This window comes from Marmota flaviventris, chromosome 5 (assembly GCF_047511675.1).
Source record: "Marmota flaviventris isolate mMarFla1 chromosome 5, mMarFla1.hap1, whole genome shotgun sequence".
In the NCBI taxonomy this organism is placed as follows: Eukaryota; Metazoa; Chordata; class Mammalia; order Rodentia; family Sciuridae; genus Marmota; species Marmota flaviventris.
This window is the reverse complement of record NC_092502.1, coordinates 45,231,552-45,259,535: the sequence shown is the minus strand read 5'-3', so window position 1 is coordinate 45,259,535 and position 27,984 is coordinate 45,231,552. Positions and strand designations below refer to the sequence as shown.

General features: G+C 34.0%; 1 protein-coding gene across 4 annotated transcripts; it reads left to right on the top strand.

The window, feature by feature from the left end:
• Nucleotides 1-228: 228 nt before the first annotated feature.
• Nucleotides 229-27,627, top strand: Ccdc112 (coiled-coil domain containing 112). Of its 4 annotated transcripts, none has more exons than XM_071612196.1 (10): nt 229-436; nt 10,315-10,436; nt 14,500-14,621; nt 17,817-17,906; nt 19,582-19,657; nt 20,021-20,411; nt 22,667-22,870; nt 24,268-24,363; nt 25,533-25,651; nt 25,858-27,627. In XM_071612196.1, exons 1-10 carry the CDS (start codon nt 320-322, stop codon nt 25,886-25,888), a joined length of 1,368 nt encoding a protein of 455 aa, XP_071468297.1. In that variant the 5' UTR covers nt 229-319; the 3' UTR covers nt 25,889-27,627. The 4 variants fall into 4 exon arrangements, with proteins under 4 accessions (XP_071468297.1, XP_027796896.1, XP_071468295.1 ...); XM_027941095.2 differs by having other exon boundaries at nt 22,454-22,870; XM_071612194.1 differs by lacking the exon at nt 25,533-25,651 and having other exon boundaries at nt 22,454-22,870.
• The last annotated feature ends 357 nt before the right edge of the window (nt 27,628-27,984 follow it).

The following is a 27,984-nucleotide window of genomic DNA, read 5'->3' as shown; positions in this document are numbered from 1 at the left end:
TACCAGCATCTGAAAAGGTTATACAAACCGCAAGAGGGCAGAACGATCCCGCCCCCACAGTATACTACACTCTGGCCCCACCTCTCCACGGTCCCCGCCCTTCACCCCGCCCCTTCTACCATAAACCACGCCCACACTCCCGCCCCACACCTCGGCCCCGCCCTACAACGGTGCTCCGCCCCGCGTCTTGCCCCACCCTGCCCCGGGTCCTGCCCAGCGCCTCGGCCCCGCACTGAATTCCGCCCATCCCAGTGGCTGCTCTAGGAAAAGTCTGCGGAGACTAGAATCCCCCCAGGCCCCAGCAGCTCCGGGAGGAAACATGGCCGCCCTGACTACGGTCGTGGCGGCTGCGGCGGCCACCGCGGTAGCTGGGGCGGTTGCGGGGGCGGGCGCGGCCACCGGGACCAGCGTGGGAGCGGCGCCCGCACCGCAACAGGTAAATTGAGGACGTCTGGAAGCCGCTCTGGTGGCGGGCGTGGGGCTCGGGGATGTAGGCCCCGGGGGCGGACCACGTCTCTGGCCCCGGCAGAACAGGTGTCCTCTGCAGCGCCACCCGGGAGGTGCCGTGTTCACGTCCCTTGGTGGAGGCCTGGCACGCCCGGCGGCGTTGCTCTTTGTTGTTATGGGCGTCTAACAGCCTTTATAAGCCGCCTCCCTGCAGTTTTGAAGTCGAGGAACACCGGGTTGGAAGCCCTGGGCTTTGCCGCTTCCTAGTTGTATGATAGGAAAATGTCTGGGCTGCTCAGTTTTCTCTCTAAAAATGGGTACTAATAATAAATAATACGCTTCTCCCTGAACTGTGGGCATTCTGTCTGGGGAGACCCTGACATGAAGCTTGGTTGGAGGGAGACTCGTCATCCAGTAATCATCGCCAGGTCTTTTACTGTGCAGGTGCTAGGAACACAAAAAGAGGAACAAAATGTGGGAGGATAAGAGGCAGAGGTGTTTCCTAGAACGGCCTTAAGGACCATTTTCTCCACAGCGAAGACAACCGTACCTTTCAGTTGCCATCAGTTTAACGAGACTATTCCTTATCCCTCTAAACTAGATATTCCCCCTTATACCCACTACACCCAACGTCCTTTCCCGGTTTTATGTTTTTCTCCGTAGCACTAATTACCATATGATATAGTATATATTTTTTTCATTCTCCCCCGCCCCCGCCTCCTTGAGAATGTAAGCTCCATGAAGGCAGAAATTTTTGAAATCACTATTATATTCCCAGCACCTAAAACGTGCTCACTTTATAGTGCCTAGGACATAGTAGGCGCTTCCCAAATATTTGTAGATCAGCGCAAACCTGGAGGAAAGCTGTTGTGAACTGAGGACAGGCTCTATAGTTTTAATCCTCAAAGGAAATACAGTGTCTTTTCAGCTTTGCAATTCAGGAAATCCACCTCAGGCAAATTTTCTCCCATGTTCTATGTGATTCTATTATTCTAACTCCGGATCAAGTGCATCAGGAAAAAAAAAAATATAAAAATGCAAAATAGAGCAAATGTTTTTAAATATGGACTAAAACATGTATGGTCCTGTTAGTTTGTCTATATTGCTGGCTTTCTCCATGAAAACTTTTCAGTTCCATGTGATTTGTTCTCTAAATTCTCATAGCTTGTTTTACCTCCTGATTTACGTTTTTTACAAGCTACCTAATATCGTTATTGACAAAGCCCGTGAGTTTACTACAGTGATTCTCAGAGGTGGTGTTTGCCCCAGGGACTACATCAGAATCATATAACCTATAGAGTTATTTCAAACATTATATTAGTTCTCAGAGAGCACTTAGCAATTTCTAGAGACTTAGTTGTGACAAAAGGGAAGAAGTTTTGAGGTGCTGCTAACATAATAGGTAGAGGCCAGAAGACATCCTCCCCCCCAACAGTTATCTGGTTCAAAATGTTAGTAGTACTGAGATTGAAAAACCTTGCTTTATAAACCTTTCCACCACTTTATTAGGGAAGGCATAGTTTCATAACTGAGAATCATAGCAGGAATGTAGAAATCGTCAAGTGTGTTTGGCTTAAAAAAATTAGAATCACTGCTGTACTAATTCCAAACCTGAATATTTGTCATTAATGAATATTCCTGCTCACTAATACTGAAACCAGCTAATGTTTCTTGATATTTTTTTCTGACAATCTTATGATATTAGAAGTATCTAAAAGATATCTGAAACCTAGGGTTTCCATAACAGAGTATCACAGATTGGGTGACAAAAACAGCAGAAATTAATTGTCTCACAGTTCTAGAGGCTAGAAGTCTAAGAACAAGGTGTATTAAGATTGAATTCTGGTGAGGCATCTTGTCCTAACTTGTAGACAACTATCTTCCTGCAGTATCCTCACAGGGCCTTTCCTCTGTGGGCCTGCAGAGGGAGAGAGGAAGGGAGAGAAAAAGAGTGAGAGAGAGATGTATCTGAGGTCTCTTCCTCTTAAAAGGGTATGGGTCCTTTCGGACTAGGGTTCTCTTTTATCACCTCATTTAACTAATTATCTCTGGAAAGTTGCTCTCCAAATATAGTCACTGTGGAGCTAGAAGTTCAACATTTAAATTTTGGGAGGAAATAATTCAGTCTATCACAGTTCTCTTAAATTATTCTGGAATAATTATCTCTGAAGTTTCAGAACTATTGTATCTTGTACTTTGTAATCTCCTTGAGGTGTGGAATGTCATAAATATCTCACCTATATGAAAAGTAATAAGGTGCCCTATCTATGCTTTTTGATGCTTGTATATGATTCAGCCACTGCCTTTCAAGACTGAAGGCCACAAATCTTTTAACCTTCTCTTAAGTGCCATTTCTCTCTTAATCCTGGAACTTGTTCACTTGATCATTTTAGTTTTGAATTATGAGTTTTTTGGAAGTACCTCTAACTATGATGTTGCTGGTTTTATACCAAGATAGGACTGTGTCTTCTGCTTTATTTCTAGTGATCTTTTCTCTAATGACCTGGATCTTAAGTCCATTGACTGCTTAGATTAGGTTTTCATTAATAACTACATTTCTTCTCAAACTTTAAATGGTCATTCAAAATGGACTTTCTTTAAAAGGTCATGCGTATGCATTGGGCTATGTGTATGTTCAGGTGTAGTAGGCTGAATAATGTTTCCCCAGGGCATACATCATAAGGGTCTTTGCTGATGTGATTAATATCTTAAAATAAGGAGATTTTCATGGACCTTCTGATGGGACCCATTGCGATCACATAGGTCTTTCTAAGATGGAGGCAGGGGAATCGGTCAGTAATAGGAGATGTGATAATGGAAGCAAGGGGATAGGGTGATTTGAGGAAGGGGTCATGAGCCAAGGAGTAAAGGTAGACCCAAGATGTTTAAAAAAAAAAAAAAAAAGGTAAGGAAATAGGTCCTCCCTTAAAGCCTCCAGAAGAAATGCAGCCTTGCCCATACCTTGATTTTATTTTTCTTTTATTAAGATTATTTTTAATGAACAAATCATTATGTTGTAGACATACAGTATACATTGTGATGTTTTGATATGTGTATCAAATCTGGAAGTAAATCTGGATTAAATTGAGCCCATTTACATATGACCTCACTTCATTTTTTGTGGCAATACATTTGAAAATGTATTCTTTTTTAAAAAAATATGTATTTATTTTTAGTTGTAGATAGGCACAATACCTTTATTTTACTCATTTTTTATTGACTGAAATTACCTTGCTGTGTAATAGGTCTCAAAACTTATTTCTCATTTTCCATCCTAACTTTGTACCTTTTGACCAACCACTTCTCATGCCTTTCTCCCCAGTTCCTTCCAGTCTGTGGTAACCATTATTTTGCTCTTTACTTCCATGAGATCAACTCTTTTTTTTAGATTATACATTTGAGTAAAATCATGAGGTGTTTTTCTTTCTGTCTGGTTTATGTCACTTAGCATAATGTCCTCCAGTTTCACATCATGAAATTGAAAGAGAATAAATTTGTAATGTTTAAACTAGTAAATTGGTGGTAGACGAATCTATGATAAATTTGTTACAGAGGCAAAGGAAGCATAAGGATAGATCTGAGATTCTCTATTTCTTTAGGGGGTATCGGGGATTGAACTCAGGGGCGCTTGACCACTGAGTCACATCTCAGCCCTATTTTGTATTTTATTTAAAGACAGAGTCTGACTGAGTTGCTTAGTGACTCACTTTTGCTGAGGCTGACTTTGAACTCATGATCCTCCTGCCTGTGCCTCCCGAGCCACTGGGATTATAGGCCTGCACCATCACACTGGGAAGGATAGACCTGAGAAAGTCCTGAGTCCTCATCTTTGACTGACCTTGAAGTTCTATGTAGAAAGAAAGTAAAGGCTGAGGTAAAGTTGTAAACTTCCTGCCTGAGTATTGAAGGTGTGCCCCAGAATGCAAACAGACCCCCTTACCCAAAGATAGCAAAGACTAGGACTTATTGTTTAAAAGCATTTCAGGAAATTTATGATCACTTATTACTGACAACTCGCTAGCCAAACAAATTTAAGTGCTATACCCAACAAAGAATATATAATTCAGAATAGTGAGTAAACAAACAGAAACAAAACAAATCTTAGGAATCTTGTTTTCAGAGTTGCCACATTTAATTATTGTAAATGTCCAATTTTTAACAACAACAACAATATGAAACATGCAAAGAAATAAGGAAGTGTAGTTCACACACAGGGTAATAAAGCAGAAAGTGGAGGACTAAATACTGGATATACTAGATAAAGACTTAATATCAGTTACTTTATTATTTTTCCATATTTAGTTATTTTATCTTTTTATTAATTTGTTTATTTATTTAGATAGCATTTCAGTGTTCAGTGTTGCCTAGGCTCATCTCAAACTATGGCTCCAGTGATTCTTCACCTTAGCATCCCAAGTAGCTGGGACTTCAGGTGGTGTGCCAATGCACCTGACTCAAATAATTTATTTTAAATTTATTCACAGAACTAAAGGAAACTAAAAGAAAATATGAGAATAATATGTCACCAAATAGAAAATATCTATAAAGAGATAAAAATTACAAGAAAAATCATATAGAAATCTTGGGGTTAAAGTACAAGAACTTGAATGAAAACTTGACTAGAGAAACTCAATACCAGGTTTACTTGGCAAATAAAAGAATCAGCAAACTTGAAGATAGGTCAATTCAGATTATCCAGACTGAAGAATAGGAAAAATAAATAGATAGATAGATAGATAGATAGAAGAAGAAGAAAAAAAATAAAGACTCAGAGATCTGTGGAATACCATTAAGCATACTAAGATGAATAATGAGAATTTTGGAAACAGAAACAAAATATACACAAAGAAATGGATATTTGGGTGATGTCAGAAAACTTCCCAGATTTGATGAAAAACATTAACCAACACATTGTTGGAGCTCATCAAAACTTTCAAATATAAACAAGAAAAAATTTGAAAGCTCCAAGAAGCAATTGAATACATAGGAGGGATCCTCAATAAGATTAGCACATCAAAAACCCCGGGCATATTATTCTGTTTCTGTTGCCATTAACAAAATGCCTGAGGCTAGGTACTTATTGAATAAAATATTTATAATTAATTCACTATTTTGGAGGCTGAAAGTTCAAGATAAGTCATCCCCAGCCTCTCCTAAGGGCCTGCCAGCCTGTGTCACAGTGTGGTAGATGGCATCATGACAGCATGTGTGAGAGGGAGAGAACAGTCACATATTGAGACAGGAAGTAAGGGAATGACCGAAAATACAATAATATCACAAAGAGTAAAATACATAGAAATGAATTTAATGAAAGAAGTATAAACTTTAAACATTTTTGAAAGAAATTAAAGGAGACTTACATAAAGAGATATTTCATGTTTATGAATCTGAAGACTTTATTCTGTTAAGAATGGTATAGTCTCCAGAGAATCCAACCCATCTGCCCTTTTTTTGCAAAAAAAAAAAAAAAAAAAAAAAAAAAAATTTACAAGCTGATCCTAAATTTCATACAGAAAATGCAGGATATTATTTACCAAATAGTAAAAACAGCTTAGAAGAAAGAACAGAGTTGGAGTGCTCACACTTTGTAGTTTTGAAACTTATTTCAAAGCTACAGTAACCAATGTGTACTGCATAGACATAAAGATCAGTGAGAGTCAAGAAATAAACCTACATTTGTGGGCATGAAAAATGATTTTCAATAACACAATTCAGTAAGAAAAGAATAGTCTTTTCAACAAATGATACTAGGACAATTGGATATCTGCATACATAAGTTGAGCTCCTACCTCACACCATATATGAAAAATAACCCAAAATAGAGACCAACATGTGAGATATAACTCTTAGGAGAAAACATAGGCATGAATCTTCATGACCTTTGAATAGGCAGTGGTTTCTTCTATAGAAATCTGAAGCACAAACCAAACTTAAGTAAGATAAATTGTACTCCATTAAAATTTAAAAATTGGTGCCTTAAAGGACATTATCAGGAAAGTGAAGAGGCATGGGGGTGCAGCTCAATGATAGAGCGTGTGCTCAGCATGCACATGGTCCTTAGTTTAGTTCCTAGTACCAAAAAAGAAAAGACAAATCAGAGAATGTGAGAAAATACTTGCAAATTTGTAAAGGTTTTATGTCTACAATATAGGTCTTAAAACAAAATTGCACAACTAGTTTAAAGATCATATTGACTTATTTGCAATTCATGAATTGGAGCAGTATCTTGTTCTATAAAACAAAATAAGAACTCTCACAGGGCTTCACAGAACAGTGTTCCATTGTTGTTGTTATTGTTTTTCTTTTAAGGTGGGAACTAGAAAACAAGAGAAAAAAAGCATATTAGTTAACATCAGGTTGCTTCAGTTTACTTTTCTTGTGAGAGTTAAAGAGGACTCACTTATTTGACTCCCTGAAGACTGGTAAAGCCTTTCTGATTGGTTGCTGTGAATGTTAGGAAAAAGTAGTCTGTTTGAGGATCTACTGCCTTCCTTAGAGTTTCAGTTTGATTATGCAGCACTTAGCATAAATGACTCCATTTTGGTTTGGTCTGGTCTTTGGGGACTTAGTGTAGGAGCTCAATCTAAAATAGTGCCCTCCCATAAAAATGAACATACATAAGCAGCTCTAACAGTTCAACAATAAAATGACATGTAGCCTATTTTTTTTTAAACGAGAAAAGGCAGAAGCCACTAGATTCTTTGTTTTTTTTAGACTCTATGCCACTATTTACTTATTTATTTAAGTTGTAGTTGGGCACAATACCTTTATTTAATTTATTTATTTTTATGTGGTGCTGAGGATCGAACCAGGGCCTTGCATGTGCTAGGTGAGTGCTCTACCTCTGAGCCACAACCCCAGGCTCCCCCCCAACCCCCACCCCGCCACTTTGCATATGTAATGCTTCATGAAAGCCAAAGTCACACTTCTCATGTGGCCCTTCAGCCAGAGGACCCCTCAGAAGAGAGCTGCTCCCTGGGTGGCACCAGCAGCTTTGCTACCAGCAACATTGACTTCCCCACTGCTGCACCTCCCTGCTGCACCTCCCAGCAAAGTCTGATGCCATCTGGTAACTGCAGCTTGGTGAGGCAATGTACACTGCTGTCCAGCACACATAGGGCCAACCATCATTAAGGACTATAGTGGAAGAAATAATGCTGGGCCCTCAGAGTGTGACCTTATTTACCAGGAGTCCGGGGAACTGAGCAAGCACAACAGCAGCAATTTGGTGGCATTTGCTTTTATGAGATAAAATAGTTTGGGAATTATTCCTAGAACCAAGGTAATGTTAAGCCATTGTAATGATTTCAGTGAGTTATTGAGGCAGTGCAGACTTGCAATAGACTAATCTAATCAAGAAATTCAAATTGAAGAGATAGAAAATCAGCTCTGATGACCAAGTTACTTCAGCATAAAAATGTAACTGGTAGTGAAAATATGAAGTTTTCAGAATGGCAATGGAAGAGGATGTTCCAAATGTATAGAGTTCATTGAGATGGTATAAAATTGAGGACTATGCAAATGTTTGTGTGGCCTCAAACCAATCATGATATTATTGTTTATGAGTTAATTAAAGTTATTTTCTTCTAAAACAATGAGAAAAGATTTAAGTAGATAGATATTCCTCAAGAGCAGTGTCCCATAAGCATATGAAAAAGATGTGAAACATCATTAGTCATTAGGAACTAATCAAAGATTAACCACTGTGAAATGCTATTTCACAGGTATTAAAATGGCTAAAATAAAACAGACAGATAATAGCAAGAATTGGTGAGGGTACAGAGAAATTGGAACCCTTATGCCGTGTTAGTGGGAATGTTAGTGGGATACAGCCATTGTGGAAAACAGTTTGGCAGTTTTTCAGAAAACTAAAACCTTGTGCATCAGAGGCATTACTAAAGACATGAATAGATAACTCAGAGAAAAAAATCTGCCAATTACATATATAGTAAGATATTTACATTCAGAAATAAAAAGAATGCTTCCAGCTCAACAATAAAAGGGCAACCTGTTTGTTGTCGTTGTTGTTGTCTTTTTGTGGTGCTGGGGATTGAAACCAGGGCCTTGTGCGTGCAAGGCAAGTACTCTGCCAACTGAGCTATATCCCCAGCCCTCAACCCAGATTTTTAAATGGGAAATTAAAAAATAGAGCTACCTTATGAGCCAGAAATCCTGCTATTTACCCAAGAGAATTGAAACGGTTGGTTGTGTAGCTCAGTGATAGAGTGCTTACCTAGCGTGTTTGAGGCCCTGGGATTAATCCCCGGTACTACAAAAATAGGCAAGTTAAATTCACATACAGATGGTCATGGTACCATTATTTGTATTGGCCAAATAGTAGAAAGAAACCAATTGTCCATCAGCTGATGTCCAATGAGTTGGTAAACAAAATGTGGTGGATCTGTATAAAGCATCACATTTCAGCCACAAAAAGGAATGGAGCACAGATTCATGGTACCACATGGATGAATCTTGAAAACAATGTGCTAAGCGAAAGAAGCCAGACAGAAAAGGTTACATGTTGTATGAGTCCATTTAGCCAGAATAGGTAAATTCATAGTTAGAAAATGAAGTTAATGCTTGCCTGGAGCTGGGAGAAGGAGATGGGGAGTGACTGTTAATGGGTATAATACTTCATTTTGGCATGATGAAAATATCTCAGAACCACATAGTGATGACGGTTGCACAACTTTGTGAATATACTAAAAACCACCAAATTGTATGTCTTAAATGGATATTTATGGTATGTGAATTATATCTCAACTTTTTAAATATTTCCTAAATTCTTTACTTTGTTCTTGCTCTTAGAAATATAGAACCTATGTTTCCGTTTTTCTTAATCTCTCACATCCCATTGTTCAACAATCCCTTTTGGTTATACCTTCAAAATAAATCTAACGTTCTTAACTTCTTTTAATTTCTGTCACCTGGGTAGTCCTGGACACTCATTCCAAGCCTGTGTTGCTGCATCAGCTACTCCACTGATCTTGCTTCCATTCGTGCCTCACCCACCCTCACACTTCCCACTGATTTATTCCCCCAAAACAGCCAGAATTTTTTTCTTAAAGAATTAAATTTACCATGCATTTATCTGTTCAAAACCCTGCAGTAAAATTCACTCAGTGACCTAACCCATCTGTGTGTTTGGCGTGTACCTCCCTGTTGACTTTCATCTCCCATCAAGCCCCCTACCTTTACTAATCTCATGTCATATTGCCTTTTCTGTGCTTGAACTGGCCAACGTCTTTCCTGCTCTTGCAAGTTTATACAGCTGATCTGTAGACCTGGCACACCATTCCATGCTGCTTCTGGCATGGCTGATTCCATTCTTTCTTAAATGTCACCCCCTCAAATAGAACCCCTGCAGCTATTCTAACTGAAAAGCAAGCCTAGGTTAATTTTTTCCATGTTAATACTAGTTCCTTAATAGCACTTATCACAGTTGGTGCATTTTTATTTGTTTTTATTGCTTGTTTCATATTTTCTCTATAAATCTGTTTCCCTTCAATAGACTTTAAGGAGGGGCCATATTAGGATGGATCTTTATTGTTTCCCTAGTGTCTAATGCTGCCCCTGTCATAGCATACATAGTGTTCAGTCTATAGGTGACAAATGACTGGTAAATGAATTAGATCTTTTTTGTAAATAATCTCTGGATTATTATTATTATTATTATTATTATTATTAATTTATCATTTTAAGATAAAAATTCCTTCTTCCACAAAATGTATTTTTAAAAAAATTAGATTAGCCTTAAAACGAACTCAATAAACTCCAGTATTTGATGTTTTAGTGTCGAAAAATAATTTCACGTTATTTCTTACTACTTTCATTATGGATGATAATTTCTTGTTATTTTTTATACAGAATGATGGCTGTTTTAGTACTTCGGGTGGAATTCGTCCTTTTCAGCTTCAAAATTGGAAGCAGAAAGTTAGTCGGACTAAGAAAGCAGAATTCATACGCACAGCAGAAAAATTTAAGAATCAGTAAGTATGTTTTGTCCAAATAACAGTACTAGTAAATTTATTATGAACAATATAAAATTAATTCAATTTCACCTACTAAATCCCATATTATTAGAAAATTTTAGTCACTCACCAGTTAAATAGAACAAAGAAAGTGGCAGATATGAATGGACAAATGGTAATACAATATTTAATATAAAAATTATAAGTGGAATTGTTTTATCTTTTATTACCACTTTCAATTTTTATTTTAAGGAAAACAAAACAGCTGCTTTTTTAAATTTTGTATATTAGATAAACAGATTGAGTACCTTTTCAATTTACAACTGCAAGTAAACATTCAGTAAACATTTTTGAATAAGTGAATAATTTGAGGGGGTTTAAAATATATATGTATGAAAGTGCTTTATAAGTAAACATCATGTATTTAAATTGCTATTTTTCCTATTTTGCAAACAAGGGTGATTATAGAGAGTAAATATCTTCCCATAGGTTATTTAGTTGGTAAATGTTTGATTTAGTGACTCTTATGGGTGGCTTCAGCCACTCTGAAAGCCACTGTTCTTTTTACTAACCAGTGCTGTTCTTCAGGAAAGCCTGTTTGAGTTGTCAGTATATCTCATTGAGGCAAGTAGTTGCTAGTTTTCATGAAAAATCTATACTTTTGAGTTAACTTTTTTAAAAAAATAACTTGTGATCTCTGTTCCTCTCAGATCTATTCTGTACATTATGATGAAATTGAGAAGTTTCTGTTTATGTTTCTGTTTAAATGTTAGTATATACTATATGTATTTATTCCTTGAAGAAGCAGTGATATTCATTGAATATTCATTGTTGTCTGCAGCATCATGATGTAACTATGAAGAATGGTAATAATTAGAACTCAAAGTGCCCTATTCTACCCTATAGTTTTTTATAAACATACTGCTTTGAATTTAGACACTATCCATTTACCAAAGAACTCAAGAAAAGGAAACTATTGTAAGGAATAGACTCTGGAACAGAATTAGTGACAGTTCTCTTCAGAAATTCTACCAGTGAAAAAAATATACTATTTGAATTTTGAAAAGTTACACCATCTGTAGCTTTGGAAGATTGAATTCTTACTACCCTTATATAATACTTGTCTCCCCCCCAGCTTTATAATTGACAAAAATAGTATATGTTTAACGTATACAACATGATGTTTTGATATATGTATACATTGTGAAATGATTATCACCATCAAGCTAATTAACATATTCCTCACCTCACATAGTTACTGTGCACTTGCATGTAAGATCTGTTCTTTCAGCATATTATACTAAACGAAACAAGTCAAATTCTGAAAGATGTACATGGCATGATCTCATTTATGTGTGGAATCTAAAAGAGTTGAACTTATAAAAACAGACCAGAGGGGTAGATAACAGAGGTGGGCGTGAAGGTTAGGGGTAAAGATAATGGGAGAATGTTGTTCAAACACTATGTGTGTCAGATGGATATGTTCTGAAAACCTAATATATAGCATGTTCACATTGGTTAATGATAATATAATTTATTATTATACTATAAAATAAAATATATTTGAAAAATGTAAATATAATCTCTGTAATACCAAGAATTCAAGAAAATACAATTTATTTATTTATATTTTTTTTCTAAAATGCATTACTCTAGGTAGAATTGGACTCTAGTTAGGGTTTCTGGTTTGTATTTATTTTTAGATGGCATAATGTCCACTAAAAGGTGAAGGTCTATAATACAGCAACTCAATGTATTTCTATTCGATTCTTCTTGAATACTGAGGAAAAAACAATTTGTTTCATCATTCTGTTATTCTTAGAGTAAGAAATAAATTCACATGTCTCAGAACTCTAAACAATATCAAAGGGTACTCAATAGAAAGTCTCAGTTTCACCCCTAGTTCCTCTCCCCTCAGACAACCAGTAGTACTAGTTTTTTTTGTTTATTCTTCCACAGATTTTATGTGTTTATTAGGAAATGGAAATATATATTCACATTTGTCCCTTTTTATGTAAATGGTAGCATACTCTACATACTGATTTGCATCTTGGTTTTTTTAACTTCAGAGTATATCTTAGACACAAAGGAGTTGTTGATTTTGTCAGGTTCTGTAATGGCATGGTAGTTATATATATCAAATATCCTTAATTTACAGAGATGCACATGGTAGTATGTTGGAGAAAAACTGCATAGAGGATTTACTTCAAAATACTTGAGCAAAGGAAAGAAAGAATAGATGAAAGGAGAGGTAAAATTACTGAGTCAGCGTGCTATGAGGGGCACATCATGAGTGTAAATGAGGGGTCAATTTACTCTTCTCTACTTGTGGGCATGTTTGACATTTTTATATAAAAACATTGTTATAAAGAGTGTCTTCTTGGAGAGGTTTCCTATTCTGTACATGGGACATCTGCAGCATTATATACTGGCATTTGAGTGTAACATGACTTATTTAGCCTGTCCTAAATTTTTGGATGTGTAAGTTGTAACAAACAATGCTGTAATTAATTGCAGCATCCTCATAGGTCCACATTATTTTGCACGTGTGTGAGTTTATCTTCAGGATAAATTCTTAGGAGAAAATGCTGGGTCAAAGGTATATGAATTCATGAATGTGGTAAATATTGTTGCATTGCCATCCATAGGCAATTTACAATGTATGAGAAGATCTGTCTCCCCACAGTTTTAACCATTAGAATATATTATTTAAACTTGTGATTTTTTGGCCAATCTGATAGATATGCAGTGTTCTTATGATACAGTTTTAATTGCATTTCTCCTAATTTGAGTTTAAACATCTTTTCATATGTTTAGCAATCTGTCTCCATTAGTACATTTTGAATGTCTTTACATGGTAGTATTTCTAGTCTAGCAATAGCAACATGTAACTCACTATCATATTGTATCCTATGTCCTTGGCAGACGTTTCTATTTGATCATAATATTATCCCTGCTCCCCATCCAGAGCTTTCATGGGATTCCCAGTTCTTAACACACAGGACTTCAGTAGTGACCCTCAATCTGTTAGAAATGCCATGTGGAATGAGTCTGTTCAACTTTTCTGTTCCACCTCTTGCCTCCTCTCACAAACAGCACAAGCTTCCTAAACACACATGCTGAGATATAATCCCCTCTGCCTTTAGGGCCTGGGGCAGTCTCCTGTTGTGCCTCATAAATAGTAAATTTTTCTCTGTATAGCAAGGTGGAAAAGACTGATAGTTGCCCCTCAAGTTATATGAAATTAGTCAATGGCCAGAGATACCCCAACATTCATTAAATCCAGGATTAAGGAAGAGATATTCATATTCCACTTTGTAAGAGAAAGAAAACTAACATTAACAAAATTCATTTTTTTGCCCAATCAAAAAAAAATTTCTTAATAGTATATCTTTTGTTTTGTTTTATCCAAGGGCTCAAATTAGCAATTAGAACTCCTTACTGATAGATGGACTAAGTCCAAAGAGCAATAATAAGATGAAAGAAGCTTTGTAATGAATGAAGACAATATCCTTGAAATATACTAAATTTCCTGTCTTTGTAGATTGTTTACCTCTTGAAGTTTAGTATTAATATCAGTAACTTGAATTTCCATAGTACATATTTATATATTGTACAAAAATCCCTCACATACTTTATTTCATTTGATGTTAATTATAGCCCTGTTAGGTAGTAAAGAGCTGTTATTAATCCTGTTAGCCATGAGATGAGTCATATCAAATGAGGTTAATGACTTGGCTAAGGTTACAGAGTTAACAGTATCTACTACTAAAAGCAGTGACAGCCCTTTTCAGACCCCAGCAAGATTGAAATGGAATCCATAGCCAAAGTCCTGTGTATTTTCAAAGGAAATTCATATATCCACATTTTCTTAAATTATCATTTTTATAATTTAAGTAACAATTCAATACAGTTGATTTTGGTTGAACTTATTCCTATCTACTCTTTTGACTCCTTAATCTCATTAATCTAAGTAATTACATTCTTTTTAAGTGAATTAATCTATTTTGAGTGTCTTCATATTTTAAACAGTTAAAATATATTTAAATCATATTTATACCATTTGTTTCTTTTCCTAAAGAGTTATTATCATAGAAAAAGATAAACACAGTCATTTCTACAACCAGAGAAGTGACTTCAGAATTGAGCATAGTATGCTGGAAGAATTGGAAAATAAATTGATTAACAGCAGGAAAACAGAAAGTAAGTTGAGTTCATGATAAACTAAAGACTGTTGAGTGAAATAAAGTTACAGTTTTTCCCTATCTTTGTCTTTGTGCATTGACTGTATTGGTAGTAAGTTTGTCTTTTTAGTGACATGTGTTTATTCTCTGAGGTCACTGTTTAGTCATTCTAACTGGATTGTTTTCTAAGCATATTTCTTCAATTTGATAGGAAAGAGAGGGTTTTGGTGTTTTGGTTGACAAATTAGTAAATGCTATTAAAATTTCCTGAAAAGAAAAAAAAAAAAATTGGTTCCTGAGCTATCTGATCTTAGCTCATCACCCTGGCATTATAAACTGACCTCTGGACTCAGTAAGTATTAGCAAATTTACAATCTGTACTTTATGAGGAGAGCATGTCACATAGTTATTTAAACCTGAGTTTCCTCATCTGCACTTTGAAACCTACCATTTCTACCTTGATAGAGATAATATGTAAGAAAGTGCCTTATAGATTATGGTGAATGTGTTCTATTGGTGGTTATGAAAATTAATCATTTCAACTGTATAGTAAATGCTAGGCTTAAAGAATTCTATGAGAATACCCTGTAAAGTTAAATTTTTATGTTGAGAAATCTATTTAATAGAAAAGCTATTTAGCATTGCTTATAGGAAAAATAATGGTTATCAATCAATTAGCTAAGATTTATAACATGTTGACTTACTATGTAGAGATTAGATTATTCATGGTACTCTCTTATCACCAATTAAAATAAATTCCTAATAACTAACTTTTCTCTTCCTCAATACAAAATTATACTATTTTTAGAAGTCATCTTTTGTCAGGTAGTGACAAATCATTCCCTTTCTTCTATTGGAATGACAACAGGATCTAATATTGAGAGCCACTTTTCCAGTTCTCTCTTCTTTGAGTCATACAGAAATTTAGACTTTGCTGATTTAATATTCATTAATATTTCTTAGTGTTTTTTTTTTTTTTGCAGGCAAGTGGGAAGCTAATCTTTCATGTCTTGGTTATATTCTTTTTTAAAAATTTTATTTATTTTATTTATTGATGGACCTTTATTTTTTATTTATATGTGGTGCTGAGAATTGAACCCAGTGCCTCACACATTCGAGGCAAGCACTCTACCGCTGAGCCACAACCCCAACCCCTTGATTATGTTCTTAAGTAGAGTATCTCAGTTTGTGCATTTTAAAAGGCCGCTTGGTTTTCTCTTTTTAGAGACAACTTTGTTTTTATCTTTTTATTTTCCCTTTTTCTATAGTTTTTGCCTTTTGTTATTAAGACTTTATACATACCTAAGAGAGGAAGGAATGGGTTGTTTTAGTATAAAGATTTAGAAACTTCCACTTCATAGATCATAACTCAGAAATACCTATTCCTTATTACAAATATCCATGCCTCAGTTTTAGCCTGAATTTATATTTTGTTGTTCTTTGGCTATGCAGAGTATCAGTTCCAAATGGATAAATAAAATACGGTTGTTTGCCCTGTAGTGATTTTTGCTATAGTTGATCAAGCTAATAAAACAACAAAAAATTCTTTCCTAATTATTTAAACTTACTAGAGAAGTTTCTTGACTTAAAGTTTCAATAGTGATCAAGACTATATAAAATAAATGAGATAAAATGTCTTTTATGGAACACTCAGATGTTAATTAAAAAATAGAACAAAGCCATATAAATATTCGGAGCCTTGTTCTGGATATTAGCCCTGGCTCTAAGACTGTAGATAAACTTAAAAATTAATAATATTAATAATAATAATAATTGCCAGGGCTGGGGGCATAGCTCAATTATAGTGTGCTTGCCTTGTATATATAAGTCCTGAGTTCCATCCCAACATTGCAAATAAATAAAATAGAGTGCCTTTAAGGACAGAGTCTTTTGATATTTCATGCTCATTTATCAAAAGTTGCAAAAACAGCCGGGCACAATGGTGCACACCTATAATCCCAGTGGCCATGGAGGCTGAGGCAGGAGGATCACAAGTTCAAAACCAGTCTCAGCAAAAGTGAGACTCGGAGCAATTCAGTGAGACCCTTTCTCTAAATAAAATACAAAATAGGGCTGGAGATGTTGCTCACTGGGAGTGCCCCTGAGTTTAATCCCTGGTACCGCCCCCCAAAGTTGTAAAAACAAAAAGAGGAGGGTGCATAAAGTACCCAATGCTGATAAGATAATAATATTACTGTTATATGAATATGTATCCATGAATATGAATATTTACAACATAAGCCTACTAAAAAATAAGTATTAAAGAAAATTACTACTTCAGAAAAGAATATGAAAGAAGAATCTAGTCTTTCTACTACTGATCAAGACCATTTGAAAATGGTCTTAACCTGTTTTCCAGACTTTTATTCTGGGCCTAACATTTTACTTCAGGATATTCCTTTGGTTGAGCTTGGCACCTGAATCATAGATAACCACTTAATGGCACCTGAGGGACCTCTTTAGGGGCATGACAGTGACACCACTAGGTATCACTCACCTTTGTCTTAGAAAATGCATTTAGATTAATTTAAACCTCAATGGGGAGTTTGTAAGTATCCATAGAATTAGTACTGGCTAGACAGTTTTAGTATTCCCACAATATAATTAAGAGCAAATTCTATTTCCATAAATTACAATAAGTTAAAAAATGCTTTTAGCCAGGACCAGTGGTGTTGTCTGTAATCCCAGCAATTTGGGAGACTGAGGCAAGAGTATTGCAAGTTTGAGGCCAACCTCAGCAATTTAGGCCCTCAGCAACTGAGCAAGACACTATCTCAAAATAAAAAATAGAAAGGACTAGATATATAGCTCAGTGGTAAAGTGCCCCTAGGTTCAATCACTACTACCAAAAAAAGAAAGAAAGAAAAATTATTTTAAAGAACAAAACATGCTAAGCTTAAGATTCTAATCTTGCATTTAAAACAATGTGCAATAATTCAGTCTCCACAGAAGGAAAAAAAAGACATTTCCTTGGCACACGTGTATAATAAAATGTAACACACTATGCTTTTAAATATTGGAGAAAATTAAGAGATGCTTTATTTAGAGAAAAGGTACCTAAAATATTCAGATGACTTTGATATAAACATCTTTTATTCTTTAATTGTTCTTCACTATCTTTTGCTAAATGATTGTGATCAGTCTTATGTGTCGAATCCTAATGCAACTACATTTGTCACAAAGTAATTTTACAATATGTATTTCTTCCTTACAGGAGCAAAAATCCAGCAACAATTGGCCAAAATACATAACAATGTGAAGAAACTTCAGTATCAGTTAAAAGATGTGAAGCCTACACCTGATTGTAAGTAAATTCAAATGTTAGAGTTTTTTACATATTAATATTTTCCTCTTGCTCATTAGAAAAATTTATACTTTTCTAATATGAAATGTCTATTTTCCTACTTGGCATTAATGAAGCTATACCTACTTTATTGGTTGGGAATTGATAAGGTCATTTTGGAGAACTGTAGTATCTGGCATTTATATAAGCTTTTTATTTTTTTAATCCTTAGAGTGCTATCAAATCCTTAAAAATTATAAGGTAGAATACCTTATATTATTGTCATTTGTAAGGTAGAGAACTTATGGTACAGATAGTTTAGATTGAGTTAATTAAGGGGGAAAAATAAGGCTGACTTCTGATTTCTGGTTTAGTGCTTTTTCTGTCATTTGCTTTTTGAAATAATTACCTTTCAGAGGCATTTCAAATATGTAAGAAAAGGTTCAATTGTATTGGGGCAAATGCTAGTTTTAGGGGAAAAAGTTGTATCCTTGTCTCCTTGTTTATATCAACATTGATTTCCAAAGGTTCAAAGCAATAAAGGAAAGTGCTCAAGATTATGGACTAAGACAGATGTTGATCAAACCCTTGATCTGTCATCTGTTATGTAATTTTAAATTTTAGGAAAATTACTCAAACTTTCATTTTTTTCAGTTCTCATGGTGTTATGAAGAGTGTAGCTATTATTCATTAAATTTAATAAAACCAAAAATATTGGAATAGAACATGGTTTAACATATTTATAATCATATTATGTTTAGAAGGATAAGAACAGAATATAAAGAAAAAAGTACTTAAAAAAAAACTTAAACCTATAAGCAAATGTGATAAACAAATTAGAAAAGTATTAACAATATATAATTTAAAAAGCCAACATCCATAATATACGTAGAATGCCAGAATTAGAGCAACCAGGATAAACAACCTAATAGAAAAATTAGCATAAGATTATAAGGTATACAGGAATTCAAAATACATATAAAAATGCTCAGGCTTATTAATGATCACAAAAATGTCAGCTGAATCAGTGATGATAAATTTTTGCTTCATTTTGGAAATGGTTAAAAGTATATAGGAAGGGGCTCTCTCAGAAACAATGAATTGGTATAGCATCTTTGAAGAACAAGATGACAGTATCTAGCATATTGTAAACTTTTCTGTTTAGCATTTCAAGTTTTATCAGTTATTCTCTAAGAGCACTTATTTGAGCGTGCTAAAATATATATGCAAGGATTTTTACTATGGTATTGTATATATTTAAAAGAATATCAATTGGAGAGTGGATTAAATGAATTACAATAGATGTAGCCATATATAGACACAGAAAAAATGAGATAGTAATGTGTGTGAAAAGTTAATCACAATATTTTGTTAACTGCAAAATTTTAATAAATGAAAACTGCAAGTCAAACAACAGTATGTTTTGAAATTTTTTTGTAAAAACTAATATTAATTACAACATTTAATGCTATGGATGCATAGGAAAATTATTTGTAATAAAAAATTGCAATCATAAAAGTTTACTTTTGAGCAAAGGTTTATTAATTCCTTAGGCCAAGAAGTATCTTTAAATTAGGGAAACACTCTACTTTTTTGTCTTAATTTTTAAGACAAAATTCTTAATTTTCAGCTATACTGAAATATAACAAAATAATTTGTTCATGGCTTTGTTTTTTTTTTTTTTTTCTTTTCACAGTTGTTGAAAAACTCAGAGAAATGATGGAAGAAATTGAAAATGCAATTAATACTTTTAAAGAAGAACAAAGGCTTATGTATGTTTTAAGCTCATTTTAATATAAAATCACGGACCTTTAGTTTTCAGTAACTCACCGCTAGTTTGTTGTATACAACCGTATTGTTGTTTGTATTTGAATCTTACACAAAAGCAATATAACACCTCTCCTTTTGTCTTAGGGTTTATTTAGGAAATTTTCATTCATATTTAGACACTATAAAATGTCAAATAAGAATCGAAAGATTGTTTTTATCTTTGAGGAAACTTAAGGCTTAGATTTATAAATGTTAATAATGTCAATTAGGGAAGACGATATGAAGAATCAGGAATAATTGAATTTGAGGGAAATTGGAATATTAAAATGGTTTGATTTTTATCTTCCAACTTTTTAAAATTTTAGATATGAAGAGCTTATTAAAGAAGAGAAAACAACGAATAATGAGTTGAATGCCATATCAAGAAAAATTGACTTATGGGCTTTGGGTAATTCAGAAACAGAGAAAGCTTTCAGAGCAATCTCAAGCAAAGTTCCTGTAGACAAAGTGATACCAAGTACTCTTCCAGAAGAAGTGGTAGATTTTGAAAAATTCCTTCAGCAAACAGGAGGGCGACAAGGGGGTTGGGATGACTATGATCACCAGAACTTTGTAAAGGTGAGAAACAAACATAAAGGGAAGCCAGCATTTGTGGAAGAAGTTCTTGAATACCTTCCAGGAAGAACACAGGATGAAGTTCAACAGCATGAGAATTGGTATCAAAAATTTCTGGCTTTAGAGGAAAGAAAAAAAGAGGTAATAATAATAGCTGTTATTCATTGTATGTTTCTCTGTTCTAGGCACTGTTCTAAACTTATTATTAACTTTGTAGCAACCCTGTTAAGTATGTTTGTAGTTGTTTTTACCCTATCTTACAGAAGATGAAACTGAGCCAATAAGAAGTAATTTTACCTAATGGAACTACAGTTGGGCTTCCTCAAGGCCAAACATTTCTACCCCTAAGAAACTACACAAGGGGCATTAAAACTAATAACTGTAGGCAAAACACTTTGTGTCCATTTCCTAGAACTGTATAATTCAGATCTACCCAGACTTTTGAAAATCATCTTACCAGCAAAGGCCACATTATCTTGGATAGAAAGTCAAGAAGCAGAGGAGAAAGTACTTTTAAGTATTAAAAGTTTCTTTGAAGTTTTTTGTTTGTTTTTGCAGCCTTCAGCTCTGATGAACATTAACTTGTTTTGTTTAACAAAAAAATGCATGTCTGTTCAACAGATGACACACCTAAGGAGCAGCAAGGAAATTTTGATTCATATAGCTACATTTTTCATTGTTGTTGTCATTGTCCCCCCACCCTTTAAATTAAATGCATGTAGGGAGATTGATTCAGGGAATTTAAGAAATATTTTTGAATTGTAAGTCATTTTTAGAGACTCAAGAGAAGATTAACACTTCTATCTTCCACTTCCTTTAGTATAGCCTGTGTTTTGTGTGAATGAAGATAACTTACCATTTTCAGACATACTCTGAACTTTTTCAGTGCCCTCCAGTATCTTGTTCTTACTTTATGTGCCTCTATTCTTTTGTCCTCAATGCTCAGCTTATCAAAATCTGCGCAGAGCAGATACTGCCTTCTCCTTGTCCACCCAAACATAGTCGTCCTCCTCACACTTTCACTAACACGGTGTTTATACTTTTTTTTTTTTTTTTTTAATGATGTGCTATGGCATGCTCATGTTGTATCTCCCCAAGAATAATGCTGCTCAAACTTGGTCCATGAACTGGATATTAGTTTGTAAACTTACTAGTTTACAATGAGATAAGGCGATTGCATGAAAATCAGTTACCCAGTAAGCACATTATTTAATTTAGTTGATTTTTTTCCATAAAAAAATTTGCTCATTGAAGGCAGAAGTGAATTGATTTACATTGTCATGAATCCTGGATATTTTTTTGGATTGTCACTTTGAGTGCATTGTACTAAATGGTATTTGGTATTGTCTAATCATCTATGGATACTGTCCCATTGCCTTGTATATAATATACATTCCATATGGATTTAATGAATGAATGGTATATGATGAGATGACAATGGTTTCCTGACTTGGGGGGAAGGTAATGCAGCAGTTATGTCCTATGTTGCATTGAGAAGGCCATTAGAATTTTAAATAATCTTTCCATAACCAATATGTACAGATATTGAACTATTTTATTATTTGTTTTTTTACACTTATGAAGCACTGTGGTTCCAGATACTGCCTTATTTAGTCTTCACAATACCCATGCATAATAATCTGCTACTTTACTGATGAGCAAAATGAAAACAGAGTAGTTTAGTGATTTATCCAAGGTCACATCTAGTAAATGGCAAAGACAAGATTTGATTCCAGGTAGTCTGACTTCAGGGCTCTTTACTCTTAAACTACCTCATTTTTATTCCTCTTCTGATATTTGACCAGGGAAAAAATCACTCAGAATGTAGGCTTATTCTAGAAAAAGAATTTGTAAGCAGAAGTGAAATGATTAGAGGAAAGGGATGTTGCCCATGAAAACAGAGCAGGTAAAGAGGAGAATAAGTACAGTCCTTGTGAACCTAAGGATATAGACAGGAAAAGGAAGGCCAAAAGAATGACCTACTAGTCAGAGTTTTAAAATGGTAATATTTTTAAATGGAAGTAGAAAAAAAATTTATTGGTTCAAATAAAACAGAACTTAGAACCCTAAGCACTCAGCATCCTATAATTGTTATTTTTTCTAGAAAGATGGAATTGTAGTTGTATTTTAAATTACTTTAAACATTTTTCTTTTGCTGTCTTTTTTTTTTTTTAACTATCTAGTCTATTCAGAATTGGAAAAGTAAAAAGCAGCAAAAAAAGGAGGAAATTTTCAAGTTAAAAGAAAAGGTAGACAACATACCTTTGCCCTTTCATAATAAACCAGACGATAATCAAAAGCAAAAAGAAGAACAAAGAAAGAAACAGAAATTGGCAGTTGAAGCTTGGAAAAAACAGAAAAGTATAGAAATGTCAATGAAATGTGCTTCTTCCCAGTTAAAAGAAGAGGAAGAGAAAGAGAAAAAGCAGCTGAAAGAACGTCAACGCCAGTTTAAACTAAAATTACTACTAGAAAGTTATACCCAGCAGAAGAAAGAACAGGAAGAAGTTTTGAAGCTTGAAAAGGAGATAAGAGAAAAGGCAGAAAAGGCAGATAAAAGGAAAACTGCTGCTGATGAAATTTCCAGGTTTCAAGAAAGAGTGAGTAAATATATTTCCTAAATAATACATGGAAGTATTATTTCAAGATTCAATTAAGCAAAAGTTGAGAAAGTCTTATATATCAAACCTGTGCTTCACATTACCATACTAAATAAGTAAGCCATGCTATCTAACATCTAGTGGGTTAGGAGATTCCACTATGCAATGATTGAGGTGTGGACAGAGAACTTTAGGAGGTGGATACAGGGATATTTCCCACAGCTATGAGAGAAAGAAGGTGATGCTTGGGTTGATTTTAGAGGGAGAAATCTTTCCTAGTAGAGGGAATACCATGAATAGCATTTTGGAAGAGTGTAACAGCATGGTGTACTATAGATACTTGATATATACTTATTCTATTTTGTCTCATCATCCCAGATGTGAAACGCCTATAAAACTTAAATTAAGCAGCAAATATACCACTTATGGTAACTTTGAAATTATATTTGCAGAATTGAAACCTTGGGACTTAATGGGTTAAAAAACTCTTAGGTTATTGCTAATTGATAGGACTGTAGGTAGTTTTCAACAAATATATACCAGAAAAAATGTTAGTAAAGACAAAGTGGAATTCAGTCCAAAAAGTATGAAGACAAAGCAGAGTTTTTAAAATGCAAATGGGTGCAAGTAAGATACAACTTATGCATGTAACTTATGCATTATTATGTGCATCAAAATATATAGCAGCAACATTAATAAAGCAAAAAATAGTGGAAGTATAAAGATAAATAATAGACAAATACATTCATATTAGAAATTTTAGTTCATTTTTTTAGTCTACCTATAAAATTCTTTCTGAATAATAAAAGATTTCATGCCTTCTCACTCCCCAAAAAGTTAAGTATGGCACATAATGAAAGACTTAGAAAAAAGAAAACTAATAATCTAAAACTAGACATATCTGTATTGATAAATGAAAATGGGCTTAACTTATGTATTATAAGAAAAGGAATTTGAGCTGGGGTTGTAGCTCAGTTGGTAGAGCATTTTGCCTTGCATGTGTGTGTGAGGCACTGGGTTCCATCCTCAGCACCACATAAAAACAAATAAAATAAAGGTATTGTGTTTGTCTCCAACTAAATGTGTGTGTGTGTGTGTGTGTGTGTGTGTGTGTGTGTGTGTATGTATATATATATATATATAGAGAGAGAGAGAGAGAAAAGGAATTTTAGGTTGAACCTTAAAGTGAAACAAGTTAAAGTGACACCTAAAAATATACATAAAGGATGTACATGTTACAGTTATGTGTAGAACAAATAAAGTTTTTAGCCTTTGTTGGAAAAGGTTAATATTGAAAGAGTATTGATAGTTAAGGTAATTTATTTTTATTTTCCAACAACTAAATTGTAAACAAATTCAGGTTAATTTCATTTTCTTAATATAATCTTTTTTTTTAGGATTTACATAAACTTGAATTGAAAATTCTAGACAGACAGGCAAAGGAAGATGAAAAGGCAGAAAAACAAAGAAGAATGGCAAAATTAAAAGAAAAGGTACTGTGAACTGAGGTTAATTTCTTTTTAAAGAAACTACATGAAAATGTAAAAATTATACGTATTAATGGGGTGCCACGTGCTATTTCAGTACATACATACATTCTGTAAAGTTAAATCAGGTTAAACAGCGATCTCAAGTATTTTCATTTCTTTATGACAAAACTACTGAAAAATTCGAAAACAGTGCCTCACACATGTTAAGCAAGTGCTGTGTCACTGAGCAACAACCCCAGCCTGAAAATCCTTTCGTTTAACTTTTTGAAATGTACAGTTATTGACTACTACTGTGCACCAGCGCTTGCTCCTAACTATAAATTGGTATTCATTGATCAACCTTTCCCCTCCCACTCCTATCTTAATTCCTTGGTTTATAAGCATACTGACATCATATATATTTTCTTCTTATGGTTTTTATACTTAAATACTTTAAATTTCCTGTTTATATATTAGAAAACAGGCATATGATTTTAAAACTATCTTTTGAATTCTATCATTTTACATTCTTTTTAAAAAAATATTTATTTATTTTAGTTTTAGGTGGATACAATATTTTTATTGTATCCACCTAAAACTGAGGATCGAACCCAGTGCCTCACATGTGCTAGGCGAGCACTCTACCACTTGAGCCACAACCCCAGCCCTCTATCATTCTAAGTAACCTTTTCTTTCACCCTGAAATCTCTCTCTTCCTACTTGCTGTTCTTTTAATCCTTTCTATATGAACCTGTTTTTTATACTTGTGGCAGCTGTGAGCATTTTGAATCTCAATGGTAATACTCAGAACTAAAGACATTGATGACCCCTAAGGATTAAGCAGAGGATTCACTTTATCATAAATTTATTGTCTGGCTATATCAATATTAAACTTAGCTATATAAAAAATTATATTTTTTCTCATAGTAGAAAGAGAAAAAATAGAAAAAGAACAAAATAATAGAACTAAAAAAATAGACTAATGTTTTATTAGTAAATTGCTGTAGTCCAAATTTTATTTTAGAAGTTTAAATTAGAAGTTTACTGAACAGGTTAACAGTTTTATTACCATTTAGCTGATATCAAGTATGTTTTTTAAAACTGCTTTATGTTATGTTACTAAGGATCTTACTCATTGAAATACAAACTTAGTTCATATAAGTTAACTGGCATTATTTTGCTTTTGATTGCAGGTTGAAAATAATGTTAGTAGAGATCCCTCTAGGCTTTACAAACCTACCAAAGGTTGGAAAGAACGAACCAAAAATATAGGACCAACAGGCTCTGGGCCACTTCTACATATCCCACATAGGTAAAAAGGAGTTAGAAGGGATGGTCACTTTAGAGAAATTTCATAGCTGCATGTTTATATTTTATACAATTTCTATATTATATTTAGTTATGAGGTTGATAAAGTAAATCTATACACATTTTTAGCAGTTAACATGTAATTAGATGTGTTTAGGTCTTTAAATTTTTTTCTTGTATTTGTAATTGCTTTTCTCTTTTTCTTCATAGGGCTATTCCAACCTGGAGACAAGGAATATAGAAAATGTGAGATAACTGAATTGCTATTTATGTTTTGAGGATATTAGCATATTCAGTTATACTAAGAGAATAACTAACCATATTCTTTAAATAGTACTAGCTTAGCCAGATTGATTATTGTGCTGTACGTGAATTGAGAGATATTTTTAAGTTTCATGCAGCATTGTCATTAGTATTTCCTGCTTCTACTAAGAGGACATTTAAGGTGTATGTTGGCCTGTTATTGATGTAAAAGTTATTTAAATAAGTTTATGTTCAATCTTTATTCCATTTAAATACTCAAAACATTTCAAAGATATTTTGTTTTTTTTTGTCATGTGTAGCAAAATAAATTGGGGGTAATCATAGAAAGACATTTTTTAAACCAAAATTTTGTAATTTTTTATAACTTTGAAGTAAGTTAGCTTAAGTAACAAAAATATAAAGTGTCTTTTTTGAAGAGTTATGAAATAACTTAGTATTTTTTTCTAAGTTTAACAGATTGGTAGTTTGTCAGTTATTACATTTTTGTGTAATAAACATTTTGTATTTGTTTGAAGCATGCATTGTTTTATATAGAGAATACTTTTAAAATATACCTTGCACCTCAAATTCCCTATTAATTGTATTATTGCTATCATCCTTTTGATTTCCTTTAGCTATTCCCAATTGCCATTCACTCTCTCTGAACTTCATATGTTTATAAAATCTTTGTGTCTTTCACATCTTACTGGTTAATGCAGTTTTATTTCTGCTCTGTTTGCCTCAAAATAGAACTTTTTGTTCTGAAATATCATCTGAAATAAGCCAGCTTTAAAATACTTTTTTTTAGGTAGCATTTAAAATGTTTCAAAATTGCTAGGCAAATATATTGGTCCAAAGAGTTTATTTTTAAATTTCTAAACTTTTATAAATGAAAACACAATTTTACTGAATTCAACTTTTCATATTATAAAATCTTAGATCCTAACCCTAATTAGTTTTCATCTTATAGGAAACCTACTGTATTCATAAAACTACCAAAAAGTTGTTTCTTATAATTTTATCTTAAGGTATCTTTTTTTAATATTTATTTTTTTAGTTTTAGGTGGACACAATATCTTTATTTTATTTTTATGTGGTGTTGAGGATCGAACCCAGCGCCCCGTGCATGCCAAACGAGCGTGCCCCCTCTTGAGCTACATCCCCAGCCCTTAAAGTATCTTTTAATTTTGTTACAGATGGGCTAAATGACTCATAGTGGTCAAAACCTTTTCCAGTATACCAGTTAATATTTCAAAGTATGTAGATTCCAAATTTTAGCAATAGAATTCTAATTGTATAGTTATTGGTATTTATGAGAAAACCAATTCAAACAATCTTTAATTGGAAATGTCCATTGTACCTATATTATTTGTTCCACATAAGTCTTTTAGATGATTTGAAGTAGTTCAAAAATAAAATGTGAAAGATAGGGAATTTAACAACAGAACTGAACCAGCTACAAGATACATAAAAGTAAATCTTTCTTCCATTGCTTTTTGTTGTACACAAATGCAGCATTCAGTTTCCTACATCTAAGCTAAGCATTATGATTGATGTGTTTCTTGTGGCTTTTGTTTATTTTGGGGTGTTTTGTTTCAGCGCTGGAGATTGAACTCAAGGCCTCAACCATGCTAAGCACATGCTTCCCTACTGAGCTATACTCCCAACCCTGTTCTATTTTATTTACCTATTTATTTACTTATTTTTAATAAAGTATGGATGTTTCTCTGAAGAAAATCAGTCTTTCTGACTGAATTTGAAGTAAAGGAGGAATTTGTTATATAGATCCCTGCGTAAAGAATGTAGGATGGCAGAGTGCTTGCCTAGCACACACAAGGCTCTGAATTCAGTCCTCAGACTAGGGAAAAAAAGAATGTAGATAAACATAATCTAAAATGTATTTAGTTATAGGTTCATTGATGAGATGTCAAATATACATTTCTTACACTGGTTTAAAAGTATATTAATAATAAATGGATGGAGTTAGAATATCATGCTAAGCAAAGTAAGCCAATCCCAAAAAAACAAAGGGTGAATGTTTTCTCTGATGAGTGGATGCTAATCCATAATGGGGGGCGGGGCATGGGATGAGTG